Source organism: Schistocerca serialis, chromosome 3 (assembly GCF_023864345.2).
Source record: "Schistocerca serialis cubense isolate TAMUIC-IGC-003099 chromosome 3, iqSchSeri2.2, whole genome shotgun sequence".
NCBI classification, from domain to species: Eukaryota; Metazoa; Arthropoda; class Insecta; order Orthoptera; family Acrididae; genus Schistocerca; species Schistocerca serialis.
The window spans coordinates 218,631,093-218,651,862 of NC_064640.1; the positions used below are offsets into that span (position 1 = coordinate 218,631,093).

A 20,770-nucleotide genomic window follows, 5' to 3' on the forward strand; every position below is an offset into this window, starting at 1 on the left:
TTTTATATAGATTTCTTTATAATGTCAGTTGTGTTTGTATCACATTTTTTTCTACAAAATGATCTCTCTTTTAACACTGGAGTAACACATACAAAAAATTATGTAAAGGGCAATATCACGCACACACTTGCAAGCTTTATAAAAGGACACACTTTTTTTCTGAAAAATATACCTAGCTAGGTTAAGTCGCACCACATTTATGCATCAATAACATTTGAGAACCATCAACAATTTTTTAATTCACTCTCTCCTGCACAACGTTTTGAGATTCACACAACTTTTCTGACATACAGTTTTCATGAAACTCCACACAATCCCATTCATTCATAGGAGTTGTGCTACTACTGCTACCAAGACTCTTAATCTTCCACTACGATACAAATGACTCAACAGTACAGTATTAGTATAACAGCATCTGCTGATTTTGATAACTTCTACAGCACAGACTGGAGTATTAACTCTTTTTGACTTCACTATAAGACTCAGAATTTCTATCATATCATATGAAACACATTACACAAAACTGTAGATGGCAATAGTAGTAGATGCTCTGTGATGGCACACAATTTCTTTATAAATATTTGAGGCAAGTAACACAGTTCCACAAGTTAAGTTTTTGCAACAATGCAAAATAGTGTACAATGAACTGAAAGTTCTAACCAGTTTTCATATGTCACTGTTGTTAAATAATTAAGAAGCTGTATATAAAATATCTTCATTATATACAGAATAATGTATATTAAGCCAAAGTAATCTGAAACTGTCATTGCAGAACAGCTAACAATGTGACATATTTTAAGCACTGTACTAATCTGTTACTATCAAGTTATCTTTAAATTTTCATGAATACTTGCCTTTGCACTGAAACAATTAGTGTAAACACTTAAGGAATACCTACCATTAAATTATATTTAGAAGTCAATTGGTTAAGATAACAAAAACACACAAAACAACATTAAAAGAGAGCACCATTTGATACACAAACTAATATTAACAGTCCATTTTTCAACAAGAAAGGACATTTCTTTTAAAAAAAATACACAAAAAGTAAAAGATCACACCACAAATATGAACAAACTTCTTGTTTTTCAGTAACTGTCTTGTCTTTTGCTTTCTCTCTCAAACCTTTGATTCTTATAAAATGAAACTTTGATTAGCAAGACTCAAGATTTAGCATATAGTTTTGTGCACTGCTGATTTTTTAATCTGTTTTATGTGGAGTCAAGTGAGGATTCTTCTGTATATATTTCCTAAAACAGCTTATCCAACAAATAAAGAAAGGTAAGCAAGGCCTTTGTTCCACAAAATTTACAGAAAATTGTTGAGTCAGCTAAAGCTATGAAATCATTTCATGTAATTCCACTGCATACAACTGAGTTCTTTGATTTTAAAGATGCTGCTGTGATTAAACATTTTTGTCAATGCAGGTTTATGTGTGTGTGTGATGATCAAATTGTCCCATACCCATTAATCTGAAATAGTTATCAAAAATTCTTACCCTGAAACACATGAGTGGAAAAATGACAATGTATTCAAAAGAGGAAAGACTGTGGCTGATGTATAACATGCCGTACTTTGTCTGAAAGACCAGCTATGTTTATCAGTTGCAAAACAGAAAGACTTTTTGGTGATGTTGCCATTTTTTCAACAGCCCGGGGAATTGTACAATAACCTTTGCAATACCTGATCCCAAGAATCGAGTTATGTAATACTCAGACACAGTACTGAGAGATTTTTTTCCTTGAATTTGATTGTGTTACTCTTTCATAAAAAAAAAACAAAAATTAAAAGATATAAGAAATGATTTTTGTTGACTACAGTTCTACCAGTTAAAATATTATGGCTGTATTTCTATGCTTGTATAATCACAAATAAAACTTGGTGCCTTAGTGTTACTGGTACCTGAAAACTTTCTTATTGGCACTCAGAACTGGTCAGTTCCCTGGTATTCTTAATACATCATTTATTTCCTAATTTGTTTCATTTTTTGCAGTGATTAGGTGGGCAGCATAATTCTGTGGTATCATGCTGCTTCTCAATGTTTTTGTCTATAGATAAGCTATGTACGAATGTGAGGTTGGCACTTAGAACATTTGATATTTCTATTCTTGAGATGTGTTATGGTTGGTGGAAAGTCATTGAAAATGTGTTTTTGTGACTGATGGAAACAAAAGATATGAACTTCATTTTTGAAGGAAAGACATATATTATTTACAGCAAATGTCATTAAAATATAAGGAGAACTTGTATGTCTTTACAATTCTTTGAACTGGTTTCTATGGTATATTAAATTTGTGCTGTAAATAATTCATATTACATGCTTTTGAACCTGGAAAACTTTAACTTGATTTATCAAGTTTCATCAAAATATGATACCAAATGATATTATGGGATTAAGTTAGCAAAGTGTGCCAACTTTTTCATTTTTGTATCATCTATATATGACAACATATGCATTGAAATAATTATTTGTGTACATAGGTGTTTCAGCAGTTCTGTAGTGGGCTTCTCCCAACTGAATTTGTCATCAAGCTCAATCCCAAAGAAAGTAATGCTGTGAACCTCTTCTATCTGCATGTCCCTGTATTTTGTGCCTATGTTGTGAGCCAAACTCAGAAAGATCAGTTTGGTTTCCATAGGAATGTAGAAACATGTGGGGCAATACTGACCCTATGACATATCTTACAAGTTACATTGAAGAAACATGAACTGGTGTTTATAGCTTTTGAAGATATAGAGAAAGCTTTTGACAGTGTTGACTGGAATAGACTTTTTGAAATTAAGAAAGCACTGGGAATAAAACACTGGGTGCAAAATGTGTACAACTTGTACAGAAATGAGACTGCAGTTATAACAATTGAAGGACATGGAAGAAAGCAGTAGCTGAGAAGGGAGTGAGACAGGGTTGCAGCCTCTCCCTTATGTTCTCAGCTTTGTGCATTGAGCAAGCAGTAAAGGAAAAATGGAGAAATTTGGAAAGGAAATTAAAGTTCAGGGAGGAGAAACTAAAACTTTGAAGTTTGTTGTTAAAATTGTAACTCTGTCATCGACAGCAGAGTACTTGGAAGACAAACTGACTGGTGAGGATAATGTCTTGAAAAGAGTTTATAAGATGAACATCAACAGAAGTAAAACAATACTGTCAAATTAAAACAGTCAAGGATGACTGTATTAGATAAGTAAATGAGACAGTAAAAGTGGTCTGTGAGTTGTGCAGTGAAGTAATTGATGATGACTGAAGTAGAAATGATATCAAATGCAGATTAGTAATAGCAAGAAAAGCAATTCTGAAAAAGAGAAATTTCTGAATGCTGAATACAAGTGCAAATGTTAAAAAGTTCCTTTTGAAGGTATATTTACGGAGGTGGCCTTGTAGAGAAATGAAACACAGACAGCAAACCCATCAGACAAGAAGAAAATGCAAGCATTTGAAATGTGATGCTACAGAAGAATGCTGAAGATTATATCAGTAGTTCAAATAACAAATGAGGAGGCACTAAATCAAATTGGTGGAAAGAAATTTCTTGGAGAACTTGACTAAAAAAAAGGATTGGTTGATAGGACACATCCTGAGGCTTCAATGAATGGTGATTTTGGTAACTGAAGGAAGTGTGAGTGAGTGGGGTGGGTAAATATTGTAGAGAGAACAAGGCTTAATTACAGTAAGCAGGTTCAGACTGATGTAGGTTGCATTAGTTATACAGAGATGAAGTGGCTTGATGGGATAGACTACCACAGGTAGCTACATAAACACATCATTTCTTCTACTATACAAGCTTCACATAAATTCTCCTGCCTACCTTGAGGGACTAGCACTGCTGGAAGAAATGATAACTGTGGAGAACTGGCTTAACCACAGCCTAGAGCATTCTTTCCAGTGTGAATTTTCACTCTGCAGTGGAGTGTATGCTGATTTGAAACTTCCTGGCAGATCAAAACTATGTGCCAGATTGGGACAAAAACCTGGGATCTTTGTTTGCCACAGTTATGTGCTTTACACTTTACTGAATGAGCTATCCAAGCACATCATGCAACCCGAGTCCCAAGTTTGAGTTCCAGTCTGGCAGACAGTTTTAATCAGCCAAGAAGTTCCGAATCAGTGCACACTCCCTGAAGAGTGAAACTTAATTTTGCATCATATCAGTTGTCAGGCTGAAGGCCATTAATAAATAATATGTAGCTAGCCAGTTCATTTAGATTCTGATTAAGTGTTTTGTTAGCAATGATAATTGTTATCTGTGGCACTGTAGAATGAATTTTGTGCTGTAGGTTGAGCCTGAAAGATATTTTAGAGACCAAATTAAACTGCTGTCTCTCAAAGTACAACTTATAAATGTAAATGGAAGTTTATTTAGCCCTGCTACTCAAGCTTTTGAATGTTTCCACAATAGGATTTTTTAAAGAATGGACATCTGTCATTGAAGCTATGGCAGAGCTGTTTCATTTTCCTCAGCTGATGACTATTGGAAACATCACTAGTGTAATAAGAAACAGTTTATCTGATGGTTTGATACTAGGACAAAACAAAATGGATGGTGGTGATGGTCTACTGTATTTTTTTCTGAATGGAAGTAGTCAGTGCATTGGAACTTTCATTGTACAATGCTAAGCGAGCTATTGCACACAATATCCTAAGAACCTAAGGAGAGGAAGTACACGTTTTCACATTTTTTTCACTGATTCTCTCTACTGTACTGACAGTGATGGGAAATGTGGGTGTTCATTTGCCTATCCTTCCACATATTGAAAAACAACAGAACCATCTTCTGGATGATGCAATGACATTGCCAAATGGGAAGACCATCATAAGATACACTTTCTGTATTTAGGATTGCTGAAGTGAGATATTACTAATTGGGAAAATTGCATCATTCTTCTTTTGAGAACTTTGAATGATAAACATGCATAACTGAAGGAAATTGTAAGGCTGGGGGGATGAGGTTGTGCTATTTATTTCCCAATTTGGGAGATTTTGATACTGCTCTTGAAAGTCAGACTAATTAGAGAAGTAAATATAGAAATAATATTTACAGTCACTGCATAATCCTTGTGTGAATTTAGAAGTCTGTGGAGCAACTGACCACCCAATGACAACAATGAATGCTAACCAGTAACATTGGTTCCACCTCAGAATGAGCTACCTAGTGAATTTCTACATGCCTTGAGGTTTAATAACCTTTGTTGTTACCATTGCAATAAAGTATATAAGTGACTAAATATGTGTAGATTATATTTGTTTAAGATTTTTGGTGAGCTTTGTCACGTTAAGACTTCAAACCAAGACAGCCAAAAATTGAATGGTAGAATATACAATTTGTATTTGTAAAGAGAACTAAGCAGCTTAATACGCATTAGTTTCCTTCATTCAACAATATTATATCTACCATGAAATCTGAATAAAGTTTCATGAGCAGACAAAAACTTTGAGTTGTATGAGAAATCTTAATTATTTGAAGTAATTACTGCCAGCCATTATGTGCTACAACTTTTTTTCATGGTCAATTAAGGTCCCCTAATAAGTTTTGACCAATTTCAGTGTACTATAAAATGGCTGTTTATTAAATTTTATGCATAACTGTAACGCAAGTAAATAGTGAGCCATCATAATATGTACCAGTGACACAAGAGAAAGTTTAGAATATGTTGAAATGCCATGTATTCAAAAAGTGTTAAGGATTCAAAGTAAACATCAGAAGAAACTTTTCCACTGTATTTAAGTAAACAAGAATCAAAGGGTCTCTCAGGGAGTACCATATGCATTAAATCCTATTAATGTGGATGTGATTTGTTTTGTGACTAACATCATGTGTGGTTTATCAGATTGTCCTTTTAGTGTTCTTGATGTTAAATGTAAAAATGTATCTTATAACACTTTTTTCTTTCTATTTTTACATTATGTAACTTCAGAATAACTGACCGTTTGCTAATTTTTTTCAGGCATTGGATCCCAAGAGAACATGACCGAGTCAGGAAGGATATATACGAAATATATAAGATAGCATTAATATATTGGAGAGAGGAAATGTATTTAACGTTGAACAATCAGGTATTTTTTTAAATGGAGGAAGTCCATTGAGGCCAAATTTAGTGGGACAGGAAGTTATAATTAGATTGCTGTGACTTCCATGTACACCAGTGTTTCATGATATATTCATTTTTATAATTATGCAAAATGAGTCATTCTTTCCCTATACCTGTGCAAATCATTCACTGTTATTTTCAATGTATTCCATAGCTTACTGGCAGTTTCAGCCATATGTTGCTGAAGACATATTACGATTTGCTACTCAATATCATTTTAGTTAGTATTTTCAGTTCACTCATGACTTTTGTGTGATGGGACTTCCATATTCTTGCTTCCTACACAGAATATAAATCTACCTTATGTAATTTTTACAGACAGTCAGCAGTTCAGTGGCATCTGCTTCACTATGCAGTGCCAGGCAAGATGGTTCAATAGTTAAGACCCTTTATTCATATTTAGAAGAAATGAGTTTCAAGTCCCTACCAGGTCACCATGATTTAAATTTCCAGAAATCAGTGGAACAAATACGATGACAGTTTTTTAAATAATGCCACAACTATATTCCTTCAACATCCTTGTCCCCTGAACTTGTGCTCTGTCTCCATTAACCTCTTCCTTCCTTCCTTCCTTCCACTCAAAAACGGTTCAGTTAAAAATAATAGGCTAGCTTTTGGAGAAGAAGAGAAGTTTGTTCTTGTTTTCATTTTATTCAAATATCAGAATAAATCATAGTCAATTTCAAGTGTATGCATTATAGGTAAGGTCTTGTTAATCTAGTCTTGGAAGTGATAGGCACAGAAACTTCTGGGATATCAAACTGAAGTTCTCTCTATTCATAATCTGAAAACTTATACAGAACTAGCAATTGTAATGTTAATCATTAACACTGTGATTTGGAGTGAAATTTTTTTTGTTCATATGTAAGATACCTGTGATAAGTTTAGATATGCAGTGTTGTGAACCACAAATAATCTGAAGAACTGCATAATTTCTTATCATCTACTCCATACAGTTCACAAAATAATTTTGAAAATGTTTGCAAATTTATATGCTGCTAACAATTATACACACAAATTGAAAGTGTTGATTTGAATGATTACTCTTTCGATTGAATTAGGTCCTCCTCCTACTGCCATCACAAGCAAACCACAGACAAGTTCGTTGCAGTAAAAGTATTTTACTTTACATTCTTTCAGATTCCATCTCTATTCTGTACAGCTTGTCTAACATTAGTGATGACACATTAAGAAATAGATTTCTAAGTATGGCAGTCTCCTGTGATCTACTCACCACAGCTAGAACATCTTAACTATTTGTATACTTACAGAAACTCTCATAAGATGTGGTGATGAAATTATTATATTACTATAGTTACAGTAACTGCTGATTGGCAGTGAAGTGCACTGTACACAGTTTTACACACACTGCAATTGACTGAATAAACCAATCAATTATCACTAAATAGCTGATGTGGAAGCATGAAATGGAAAAGTGATTATCAACATGCTTCGTGCATAACATATTGTGTTGAAATAAACAAGCTCCATAGTAGTAGTATATAGTTGTATTTTTTCTCAGTCTAAACTTCCAGCATAAAGAAACAGTAAAAATTGTTCTTAAGGTTCCGTAAATATTATTTTTTTAATTTTTCATCTTATACCAAATAAGACAGCAGGGTATTTGTAGCATGCCATTGACTTTTCATGGTTTTTCTTACAGAATATTGTGGTAATATTTCTATAAGGACATATCACTGCTCACCTAATAGAAGTGGCATTAAACAGCACATGGGCATTTGTAAAAGTATGGTCTTTTGGGCAAAGTTGCTCTACTGACCGTATGAAACTGTTGTCTTAAACATTCAGTTGTATTGTGATATACTTACATCTCATGTCCATTTTCATTCTCCTTTGATGTGTTTGCTGATTACAGGTCTCTATGTTTTTTTGTCAATTGAAGTGGCACATCGGTATTGGTACTAGACTCACATTAGGGGAGAGCAGAGTTCAGATTGCCATCTAACTGTTTAGATTTAAGTTTTCCACAGTGTCACTAAATATATAGAGCTGATTGCTGAGGCTGCTCCTTTGAAAATGCTGAAGTCAATTTTCTGTGGCATTCTTGCCCAATCAGAATTTGTGCTATGTCTATAATGACTTTTTCATCAATAATGATGGATGTCACCCACCAGGGTATTAAATCCAAATCTTTTGTCGTGGTAGTATTTCCTCCAAATTTAACTTGTATCAGGCATTATAAATTTATTTTTCTGTTTTATGCAAACATTCATTTACTGCTGTGTAATCATACCCTCTTTGTCTAATTTGGTTCACATGTCATGATTCCTTTTGTTGGCAAAAATCTCTTTATAATATATGTTCTGCTCCAGTCAGCTGGAGGTAAGACAGAGAGGTATTAAAGACATTAACTGTCAGTGGGAATTGACTTATATCAATGGGGCAAATTAAAAATTTGTCCTGGACTGCGAATCAAACTTTCCCTATTGATGTAAATCAGTGCCAACTGGTAGCTTATGTCTTTAATTCCTGTGTGTCCTGACTCATAGTAGCTGTGAGATCAAAATGGTGTCTGTTGTTTCAAACGTGCCTGAAAGAACAGAAACAACATATGTATAATTGGAGATAAACTTTCTGTATTACTTGCACACAGTGAGTGTGATCATATCACTTTCTCAATGCTTTTCTTGTGGAAAGTAAGTTGTTGAACAGCTAAGAAAGGAAACCCCGTAGTCAGGCCCTGAAGATCACATGATACTGGCCAATTTTGTTACCTTTTGCATCACAGATCTCATGTGTAGTTAGGGACTGAAACTTGGTATTTTTCATGATTCTTTCAGGTAGTGAGTGCTGTTTTGAAACTGATTGAAAGGGAACGTAAAGGAGAAACAGTAAACACAAGATTAATAAGTGAAGTTATCAACTGTTACATTGAAATGGGTAAGTGCAAATTACTTCAAAAAATTTGGTAGTAAGCTACCAAATCACTGGTATCTTATCAGTGGCAGTAATTCTGGTAGTAGTGTTTTGTACATTTAGTGGAGATTTATTATGGGTAATGAGCGTAACACAGGTACAAAATTTGTGTACATCAGCTAATTTTCGGTGGCAGTCAACATACATTTTCTTGTATCATATTTCTAGAAGGGTACCCTTGCACGTTTTGTTTGTCTGATTTTACAAATCTGTGATGAATGTCACTTGTGTGGCAAATATGTAATTGCTGCTGCTTGAATTAGCCAGGTCTCAGTATTTATTGGTCTGTAAATTCATCAAACTTATACAGACTTCAAAAAAAGTTTTGCACTGCCTGAATTTTTAAAATGCATATTGCTAACACCAAAAGTAACAATGAGGCATGAAGTGCACACCTTGTTCTACTATGAACAAACATTGTTACTGTAGTGTTGTCACCTTGTGCACTAAAACATTTTCAGATCCTTCTTGTCATGCCGTCCCCAAGGACATTGACACAGTGCTATTCCAGGTTTGGTACCTCGTTGATCATTGATAGTAATCCTATGGGAGTAGTCCATAACTCATACATTACGACACAAATTGTATTTTGTAGTAATTTCAATGTACACTTTGCTAAAGAGAGTACCAAAAGGAGAGAATTTATTAATCTAGTATGCACTATTTGTAGCAAAGGAGCTCACAACCCATGCAAGGCAGCATGGGGCCTGATCAATAAACACATGAAAAACTCACCTCTCCATTAAGCTTATGTAGTCCAGATGACGTCAACAATTATTTTATTGACATTGTGAAAAACACTATAAGTGTAATCCTTGACTTGAAAATAGACCCTGCAGCTGCTGTAAGAAATAAAAAAGGTGCACCATGATAAACTGAAGGAAATTACAAAAAATGAAGTAATAAATATTGTAAAATCTTAGAAGCCTTCTGATGGACTATATATGGGATGTCAAATAATAGCCTCAATGAAATTGTACGTGATGTTGCTTAACAATTAACTATGGTAATTAATTAATGTTTCTATGCTGGTGTATTTCCCGACATGCTGAAAATTGCATCAACAGTACCAGTTTATAAGGAGGGTGACCCAGGCATCGTAGTGCTTCAAACCAATCTCAATAATTCCAGTCTCGTGCTGAATTCATTGAAACTGCAGTGAAAGACTAAATCTCAAATTACTTTCAAATTAATGAACTCTTTTCAGATGCACAGCATGGTTTCAGGAAAGGCAATTATACAATAGCAGCAGCAGCACTCAATCTCATCTCTGAGATAAAGCGCAGTTCTGAAGAAAAATAATCTTTAACAGTCATACTGTGTAATCTGAATAAGGTGTTTGACTCCACTCCTCATAAGGTCCTTCTAAATAAGCTCTGTCAGTATGGAGTTGGAGGGACTGTTCTGGCAACCCTCAAACCTTATCTGGAAAACAGAAGGCAGATCATATCAGTCCTGGAGCACTATCATGTGAATGGAAGTTGGAATACAGCATGATGTAGGGATCAGTAATGGGCCCCCTTCTGTTCCTAGTTTTTGAGAATGACTTAAGCAAAAAAAAAAAAAAAAAATGGTTCAAATGGCTCTGAGCACTATGAGACTTAACATCTCAGGTCATCAGTCCCCTAGAACTTAGAACTACTTAAACATAACTAACCTAAGGACATCACACACATCCATGCCCGAGGCAGGATTCGAACCTGCGACCGTAGCGGTCGCGCGGTTCCAGACTGAAGTGCCTAGAACCGCTCGGCCACCAGCGGCCGGCTGACTTAAGCACTCACGGACAGTTTTTGCACTTTGTGGATGACACAACTTTATACTCAAAAGCCATCAATGCCAGCGAGGCTCAAGAAGAAGCAGATGCTTTGTTTTACGTTACAAAAGAGTGATTTGTTATAAACAAAGCAAAAATCAATGAAGAAAAATCACAAGCGTTGAAATGTAGCCTCATTGACAAAGTATACTTAAACTGTGTAGGGTCTGTGAAACTTCTGGGGTTCATAGTGGACAACAAACTCACTTGACAAGACAACACTGCAAATGTGTGTGAAAAAGTGTCATGAGTCATGTACCACCTGAGAAAACTGAAACACATAACAACTGATCAGCATTTGCTAATGGTATATTGCTCATTGTTTCACAGTCATATTGGCTATAGCCTGTTACTGTAGAGTCACTCTACAGGCAGCGAGGAAGTATTATTACTCCAAGAAGAAGCAATAAGGATCATAACATCAGGTAGAAGATAGGAGCACTGAAGGCCATTATTCAGAAAATTGGAAATAATAACTGTTTATAGTCATTATGTATCTTTGTGCCTCCTTCACATTAAGAAAAATCTAGATTTCTTCAGCAGGAGACATGATATACATTACCACAATTCCCACAACAAAGAGAGCATAAACAAACCAACTTCTTAGCTGTCCAGAACAAGAGAGAGCTCTCTGAACATTGTGCTGAGAATGTTCGTTTCACTACCCATAGAAGTGCAGACCCTGGCACTGGAGATGTTCAAAAACAAAAGTTCAAGAGCCTTAAAACTCCACCCAGTAGCTTTTCTTATTGTGAAGAAAGTGAACAGAGTTACTGAATTTCCTCAAAAACTAGTGAATCTGTCACAGAACTCAAGTGTAAATTGTAGATAAAATGTATACATAGTAAAATGATTAACAACAATTTAAGGACAATATAGACTGCTACTGACACATTAAGATGCAGAAAGGCACAATGAAAAGACACTTACACATTAGCCTTTGGCCAAAGTCATTATCAGAAAAGAACACACACACACACACACACACACACAGATGTATATATATTTGTTCACACAAGCAAACACATCTAAGGCACACACAACGGCCATCTCCGGCAGCTCAGTGGTTCAAGCTTTTGTGTAAATAATGTTTGTGTGTGTGTGTGTGTGTGTGTGTGTGTGTGTGTGTGTGTATGTTTCCTTTTCTGATGAAGGCTTTGGCTGTAAGCTAATATGTAAGTGTCTTTTCATTCTACCTGTACAGTAAGTAGCAATCTACCTTTTCCAACCTGGAGTTTCCATTGTTTGATTTAGCGAAATGCTTAATCTGTTAAATTTTTTTCTATTGTTACATATTATTTGTAAATATCAATTATATAATTTTTGATGTTGTCTATCTAGCCATAGCTGGGTAATGACACAACCGTGGTAATAAAAGGTAATAATAAAGTAATAACAGACTTGTTTTTCCCGCAAGGCTCCCTCAACTGAGCTGAGACAGGACAGAACAAAATTTGTACTGAATTTGTGCATACTGACAAAATGTGTTTGGAAGATATATGTTGTGCATGTTCACAGAGTCATCTCAAAGTATTAATTCACAGTTAACTTGTCAATAGAGAATTCTGTACTTGTATTGCTCAGCGCACAATTGTGTGGGTGACTGTGGACAGTCTCACAATCAGGTAATGTCATTCCAAAATATTGTGACTCTGCCTCCCTGCTGGACATGCACAGCATGCTAGGTTTCTTCTGCATACTTCGCTGACATGTGAATAGGAGCTACTAAATCCTGTGTTTGTCAGTGGTGAGGAGCTGACACTTATTCTCTTGTGTCTGTTTACAGGAGCTCTGTAAACTGTCTGCATCATAATTTTGAATGACCACCAGCAGTGCTTGGCAGAGACCAAGTAGCCAGGTCGTGATTGCTGTGTGGATTTAATTTTGGATCATCCAGTATAGTTTTAGGTTTTTCATCCTATTGCCCTCAGGAAGTCTTAACGTAACTTTGTTGTTGTCCCGTGTGAGTTCCTATGAGCCATACTGAGCAGACAGTTCATGTGATTGCCCAGGCAACTGCTACAAGGTAGATTTTTCACTTCACTGTTAGTACCACAAACATAGGCAGTAGATAAGTGTTGTGATAAATGCCCACATGGTGAGCAACACTGCAGACTGTCAACACTTGCTGACACAGAATGACAATGTAGGTAAGATTAAATGGTGTAGAGTTATGTTAGGAGAATATTACACATTGAGTAGTTCCTGCAACCCTAACTACACCAATTAAAGTTGCTGCAAGAACGCACTTCCTGGAAATTTACTTTCAGGTGCTACAGATAGCAAGTGCTATCAGAAAACTATTTTAATTTATCACTGTGGTGTCTAACAGCTCCTTGAGAAGTTCGAACAGTGGTGGTGGTGTTGCATTATCTGTATACAAGATATGATTATAAGTCTAAACTGTTGTTTCCAAAATGTCAAAGTGTGTTAACCTCTTGACTGGGCTGTTCCTTGTGCCATTATCTGTGCCCACCTGTATAATTATTCCCATGCCCCATGGTACTTTCTTGCAGTGCAGCATAATATGACATGCTTTGGTGCACTTTTTTTCAAATCAAGTGATTGTTACAGTTTGTTACAAGTTGTTAACAGTTCATAGCTTTTTGCAGCAGGAATGTATACTATGAAAATAAGCATGTTACAGTTGATTTAATTTGACAGTGTCATGGAGGTTTTTATTGGAGGAGGGACACAATACTTTTCAGAAAACAGAGGGTTCAAGAATTTCTATCTTTGAGTAATACATTTCAAAATCAGGTTTCTGAACTATACCTTGTAGGAATAACACTGTGAACAAGAACAGGAATCTCAATTGTTGGTTGACACCCATCTGTGAACATGCAATCATTGTTTCATTGTACCCACATATGAAATTACAAACTGCTAAGTACATTTTTTAGCTCCATTAATTACACAGGCCAGCAAAAAATTAAAAAAATTTTTTTTTTTACTTTAATAGCTGATCTTTATACATTTTTATAAGCTGAATCCAAATCTAGCCTTAGTTTTTTTTGTATCACCCATGGTTTTTGAGCAATATGCTTTTTACTATAGAGTATAAAAATCCTATGCTATACTATAAATGGGGAAATTAATGAAATGCTTTGTTACAACGTAAGCATGGTTTGTATTTACAGTAAGCTAATTAAAACAATGATATGTGTAAATAGAGGTTTCACTTGTCAGCTGGAATTGGTTTGTATTTTCTTTCTCTTTTTTCTTTGAAACTTCTTGTGTAACTTTTTCTATGTGATTTGATTTGATTTGATTTATTTCATGTTCCATAGGTCCAACTGTGTTGGATACACAAGGACGTCGAACGAGTCAGTTTTTTTACAAATACAATCTGATAATCTTGTAGCATATATAGAAATTTGAGTACATAATTAAATAAAAATTTATACAGTAAATTTTTGGGCAGCAATACAGAAAAAGAAAATACATATTTTCTTAGAATCATTAAAACACTACAGAAAACAGATACAGATCACAGGTTAAATAACATTCTTAGTGGCATTATGTCAACTTGTATTATATAATATTAAAATATTACAATTTATTTAGTTAAAAATTCATCTAGACTGTAAAAACCTTTTTCTAGCAGAAATATTTTTAGTTCTTTCTTAAACTTACTCTTGTTATGAATCTCTGTCTTTATTTCGGGAGGAAGAGCATTGAACAGTTTTGTTCCAGTGTAGTGGACACCCTTTTGTGCCAAGCTCAAATTTTTGAGTTCACTGTGTATGTCATTCTTCCTCCATGTGTTGCGCTCATTGTTTGGTTGAAATATCCCTATATTTTTACAAACAAAACACATGAGAGAAAAAATATATTGGAATGTATTTGTGTATATTTTAAGATTACGAAAACTATTTCTACACGAGTCTCTTGGGCGCAATCCACATATAATTCTTAAAGCTCGCTTTTGTGCAATGAACACTTTCCTTGCTAATGGCTGGTTGCCCCAAAAAATAATTCCGTACTCAATGAGTGAATGAAAATAGCCATAGTATGCCACTTTTGCAGTGTTAGGTTCAACACATGTAGTGACAACCCGTAAAGCATAGGTAGCAGAGCTAAGCCTCTTACAGAGATCAATAATATGTGAAGACCAGTTCATTTTCTTGTCGATGTGCACTCCAAGAAATTTTGTTGTCTCCATTCTAACTATTGATTGATTACCACATGTCACACTTATCTCTCTCTCTTTTTCTGTTTTTGTACAGAATTGAATAAAGCTGGTCTTACTGGAATTTAATGAGAGACCATTAACCTTGAACCAATTACCCACATCTGAGAGTATGTGATTAATGAGTTCCTCAAGATTGTTGTCTGTTCTACTGCTCATAAAAAGTGTGGTATCATCAGCAAATAATGTAAATTTACACGGCAGGCTTGTGCATGATGGTAGATCATTTATAAAAATCAGTAATAATAGTGGCCCAAGAATTGAGCCCTGAGGCATTCCCCATGTAATGGAACTCCATTCAGAATCTGAGGAAGTGTCACATACTCCACCTGAGCTATTCAAGACAACTTTTTGTTTTCTGTCTTGGAGGTACGACTTTAGCCAATTGCCTGCAACACCACTTATTCCTACTAATTTTGCATTTTGCAAGAGAATCTGGTGATGAACGCAGTCAAACACTTTGGATAAATCACAGAAGACACCAAGTGCTAGCATTTTTTTCATTAAGGGTTTCTAGCACTTCATTTGCAAGTGCGTAGACTGCGTCTTCTGTTGAACGGCCCTTTTGAAAGCCAAATTGGCTCTTGCTGAGAACTCCATTCTTCATGAGATGATCAGTAATTCTTACATGTATTAGCTTTTCTAGAATTTTGGAGAAAGCTGTCAGCAAAGAGATAGGTCAATAGTTAGTTAGTTCAGCTTTATTGCCCTTTTTGTACAGGGGCTTCACAATGGCATACTTAAGTCTACTGGGAACAACACCTTTCTGAAGGGAAGCATTGAAAATATGACAGAGAATGTCCCTTATCCACACACAAGAATATTTCAATAAATTACTAGATATATTATCAACCCCTGGAGAGTTTGTACTTTTTAGAGACATGATGATTTTTTGAATTTCTTCTGCAATGACAGGATTAAGGTGCATTTCTGAAATTGTGTTTGAATATACTGCTTGACAAAGAGTTACAGCTTCATCAACATTGGGCTTGCAACCAATCTGTTGAGTTACTGATAGGAAGTGTTTATTAAAAATCTCAGCCATCGTTTTGGGGTTATCTACTAGGGTACCTTCATATCTGATATTATTTACATCTTCTTTACTTGTTGTATCTAATCCTGTTTCTTTTTTTACAATGCTCCAAATTGTTTTTATTTTATTATTAGAATTATCTATTTTCTTCTAATAATAAAGGGCTTTTGATTTCTGTATTAGTTTCTTCAAAATTTTATGGTATATTCTATAGTGTACCCATTTTTCTACATCATTACAGAATCTTATTGCAGCATAAGTTTCCCTTTTGGTTTTACATGACTGTTTTATACCTTTTGTAATCCAAGGCTTACTTACAGAATTGGAAGCAATGTTTCTGACCCATTTCTTGGGAAATATTTCTTCAAAAAGAGCACAGAATTCATCTATAAAACAGTTAAATTTAGTATCAACATCATCATGGCTATATACTAAAGACCAATCTAGTTGCTGCAACCTGTAGTTGAAAGTTCCTTTTGCCTCTTCATTCGTTACTCTTATGAATTTCCATTGAGGAAATTCGTTTTTGAACAGATTAACGTCATAAATAGTGAGAATTTGTCCATTGTGATCTGAAAGCCCACTTATAACCTGGCTGACAATATAATTCTGATGTCTAGTTACATCTAAAAAACTGTTGTCTATCATAGTTTGGCACTCGGATGTAATTCTTGTTGGGAAGTCTATTACTGATGTCAGATTATGTAAGGTCATCACAATCTCAAAGTCTATTTTATTCTTATTTTCTGTCATAAAGTTTATATTGAAATCACCTAAAACTACAATATCCTTCGCTTTTGAAAGTAATCCTGACAGAAGGAGTTCCACTGAATGCAGAAAAGTTTTTATGTCACCTGAAGGAGCCCTGTAGACAGCCAACACTATTATTGGGTAGAATTTAGTTATTATTTCTGTGGCACATGCCTCAAATTGTTGTTCCACACAATATTTCTTAATATCTATAGCTTTGTATGCTACACTATCCTTAACATAAATTGCTACTCCATCTTTATCTTTACTTTCCCTACAGTAGTATGTTACTAAACTATAACTTACTCTAGATGACAAGGCACATTTATCAGTAACATGGTGCTCAGTTAAGCACAAAATCTGGGCATTATTTATACTGTCCTTTTCACTAATGTTAATAAGGAGTTGATCTGTTTTGTTTAAGAGGCCCCTTATATTTTGATGAAAGAAAGAGATGCCTTCCTCTTACTTTTTCATTCTATTAGTGCTGTTACCTGACTGAGAATCCATTGGAGTCTGTCTTGAAACAGGAGAGAGGAGACACCTGACACTACCTACTGTTGTCCCTTCTTTTTCTTCAGGCCCACACATAAAAAATCCTTGAGATGAGAAGGAGGCTCAGCATTTCTTCTGTCCAACAGCCTTCTATTTATTGTCGTCGATGGTGATGCTGTTTCTGACACTTCAAATGTTGGTTCTGCCACTACTGCAGTGTTTCCTTGTGAACTTGGAGTCTTCTCGTTTTTGTTATTTTCGTCTAAAATAATATTTGGCTGATGAGGAACAGTAGTTCTTTTGTCGTTGAAATCGATGTCCACTGTTCTTTCTGTTAAAATTTTGTCTTTTTTTACATGTTTTGCTGGTGCTGATGATGTTTCTAATGAATTTTTTTGAAGTGTTTTTGTTATGGAGTCAGGCGATGGTGATGCAATTATCGTTTTGGTTTTGAATTTATTTTGGTGGTTTTTTATTACCTTGGTTATCAGGCTTGTCAGATATTCTTTCCCCAAGCCATTCAGGTGAAGTCCATGTTGCGTGTGGAATCTACGTCCAATACTGCTTATATCAACGCATTTCACGTTTTTAAAATGTCTGCAGATTTTTGCAAACTGACTGTTGGCACTTTTTATTTCCCTGTTAACACATGACCATCTTACAAGATCATATAGTGATGCGGAATATTGACAAGTATTACGCTAGTGTGAGTGAGGTTCCTCAGACACTGTTTAAGATCGCGCGTTGCACTCGCTGTTTCATTTTTGTAGATGTCATTTGCGCCTCCCAGAAGTACAACGAAGACTTTATCACGCAGATTTTTTTGCCGCTGCAGATACGGTCATGGTTTTAATTTCGCTAAGTGGGGCTCCCGGTTTCACTATACCACACGAAAATGTTTTAGTTGTTTCTTTTAGTTTACTCGCAAGTCCACGACCATGGCTGTCTGAAAACACAGTTTCCTGTTATTGGAGTTCACAATTTGCGAATCGTTTTGTAGTGTTTTACCAAACACTTTGGCACAATTTTTGGTCGGCACATTTATATTGACCTTCACAGTTGTTTGCGTCAGTAAATTTTCTTCTCTTACCTTATTCCCCACAGTGCCTTTTTGCTTTTCCCATCGTTCATGCGAACTGTAAGTTGCATTTTCACTATCGGCGATCGAAAGTACTTGAAATGTGTTTTCGTGCACAAAGCTTGCGTAACTTTCACAGGTTTTCCGAATTTGCACTTTGGTCTTTCTGTTTCTGCACTTAACATTTGACCACTTTTCCGTAACGGACGAACTATCTCGCGCAAGTTTTAGTGTGTTCAGATCACTATTTTCTTGTTCCGTTTTCAAACTGCCGATTATGAACTGTAAGCTCATTATGCGTTCATTTAGTTTCTTGATTTCGTCTTTACAATTTTCACATGATTTCTTTTTTACAGCAAAATTTATGTTTTTCTGGAAGGACACTTGCTTAACTTTTACTGTAGCCGCCATCTTGCCTAAGGCTTGCTGAACTTCTCAGTAAAGTGACCAACAGTAGCCCCCCCCCCATCATGTTGGTGTTCCAGTGGTGTTAGTAGCATTTTCCCATCTCTTTAATGTCCTGGTGAAAACGCTCTCTGTACTCCTCACTAACATGTCCCATATTGCCTGGGAAGTAATCAAGGTGACTGTTCAAAAAGTGAACTTTCAGGCTCATTAAACACCCTAAAGTTTTAAATTTATTTAACATTGAAACATATTCTGGGTCTTTTTCATGGTTCAAATGGCTCTGAGAACTATGGGACTTAACATCTGTGGTCATCAGTCCCCTAGAACTTAGAACTACTTAAACCTAACTAACCTAAGGACATCACACACATCCATGCCCGAGGCAGGATTCGAACCTGCGACCGTAGCAGTCCCGCAGTTCCGTACTGAGCGCCTGAACCGCTAGACCATTGCGGCTGGCTCTTTTTCATGTCCTAATAACTTTGTAACAACTTGCTTGAATGATACCCATGCTTCTTTCTCATTTAAGGTCATTTTGGATTCAAAGTTAACAGCAAACATCAATTTTCTAATGTCAGTTCCAACAAAGAAGCTTTCTTTTAGTTTATCTTCTGAAAGGTGTGGAAACTTTTGGCAGAGATACTTAAAACATGGTCCATCTTTAGGCAAAGCCTTTGCAAACTGTGTCATTAGGCCTAAATTTATATGTAGAGGTGGTAGGAGTATGTTTTTTGGATCTACAAGGTTTTTGTGTTGAATGTTTTTCTCACCAGGTTATAAAGGCTCCCTCAAAGGCCAGTCCTTTCTGCACCAGTGTTGATCCCTAGCCCTACTGTCCCATTCACACAAGAAACATGGAAATTTGGTAAAGCCACCTTGCTGACCAAGGAGCACGCATGTTACTTTTCGATCACCACATTTCATCCAACCATGAGCAGAATAGTCTATTTTATTTAGCACTATTTATAGGTTTTCATAGCTTTCTTTCATATGTACAGAATGTCCAACAGGTGTAGATGCATACATGTTACCATAATAGCCTTGAAACGAGTTTTGGATGAATCAATAAACGGCCTCCAGTCTTCCTTTTTGTATTCAATACCAAACTCATTCATCAGACTGGGAATGTCTGAGCAGTACACTAAGTCACCTTCTTGTTGAAAAAACTTGAAAAATTGCTGCTCTCTCTTTCTATGCCTGTATATGGTGGTTCTAACTGCCAATAAGCTCTTTTCTTTTAATGTAGAGCCAAACAGTTCAGCTTTTTCTTTCGTTACGCCCAGATCCCTAACCAAATCGATAAGCTTCGTCTAAGTAAACAATTTGGGCTCCAGACTTTCTGTATTACAACGGAATTCATCATCATCTGGTTCATCTAAATGAGATTGTACATCATAAAATACTTCTTTTGGAATAGAATTTAAATCATCTGGTCGTTCAGCAACCGGCAAATCTACACCATGCCGTACTGGTTGGATGGCAGACGGAAGGTTAGGGTAGCTTATTACCTTCTTGTTTTTCAAATTATGACCAGTAATATCAACACTGCAAAAGTAGCAATCATCTGAATGATTTCTTGGCTCCCTCCATGTCATAGGAACAGCAAATGTAAAGCCTTTTTCTTCCTTTTTGGACCATTTTCTCATATCTTCAACACACACATAACATACCTTATGCAGCGCCCAAGATTTGTCTTGATTACCAAGTTTAGATCCAAAGTATGATAGATAAACCTTTTTCACAAAGTCTGTAATATTTTCTTTGGTGTTTTTTGATCACAAATCCACCACAAATATAAGAAAAACTGTCAGCAGAGTTTTTACAACCACAATTAGACATTGCACTGAGCACATGTACAGGAAACAGGAAAGTGAGCTTAGGTTGACAGTAAACAAAACACCATCTGTTAACACAAAAATAGAATCGACCTTTTTTTGGCGAGCAAATGTTTTTCAGCAGTGCTACCAACATCATCTACAT

General features: G+C 35.7%; 1 protein-coding gene across 1 annotated transcript in view; it reads left to right on the forward strand.

Moving 5' to 3' along the window:
- The window catches only part of LOC126469950 (cullin-1-like), a 233,915-nt gene that overhangs the window by 74,966 nt on the left and 138,179 nt on the right, over positions 1-20,770 (forward strand). Inside the window, exons 5-6 of the mRNA XM_050097360.1 lie at positions 5,938-6,046; positions 8,883-8,982. Of these exons, the coding sequence (XP_049953317.1) occupies positions 5,938-6,046; positions 8,883-8,982 (209 nt within the window). The remainder of the gene's footprint in view (positions 1-5,937; positions 6,047-8,882; positions 8,983-20,770) is intronic.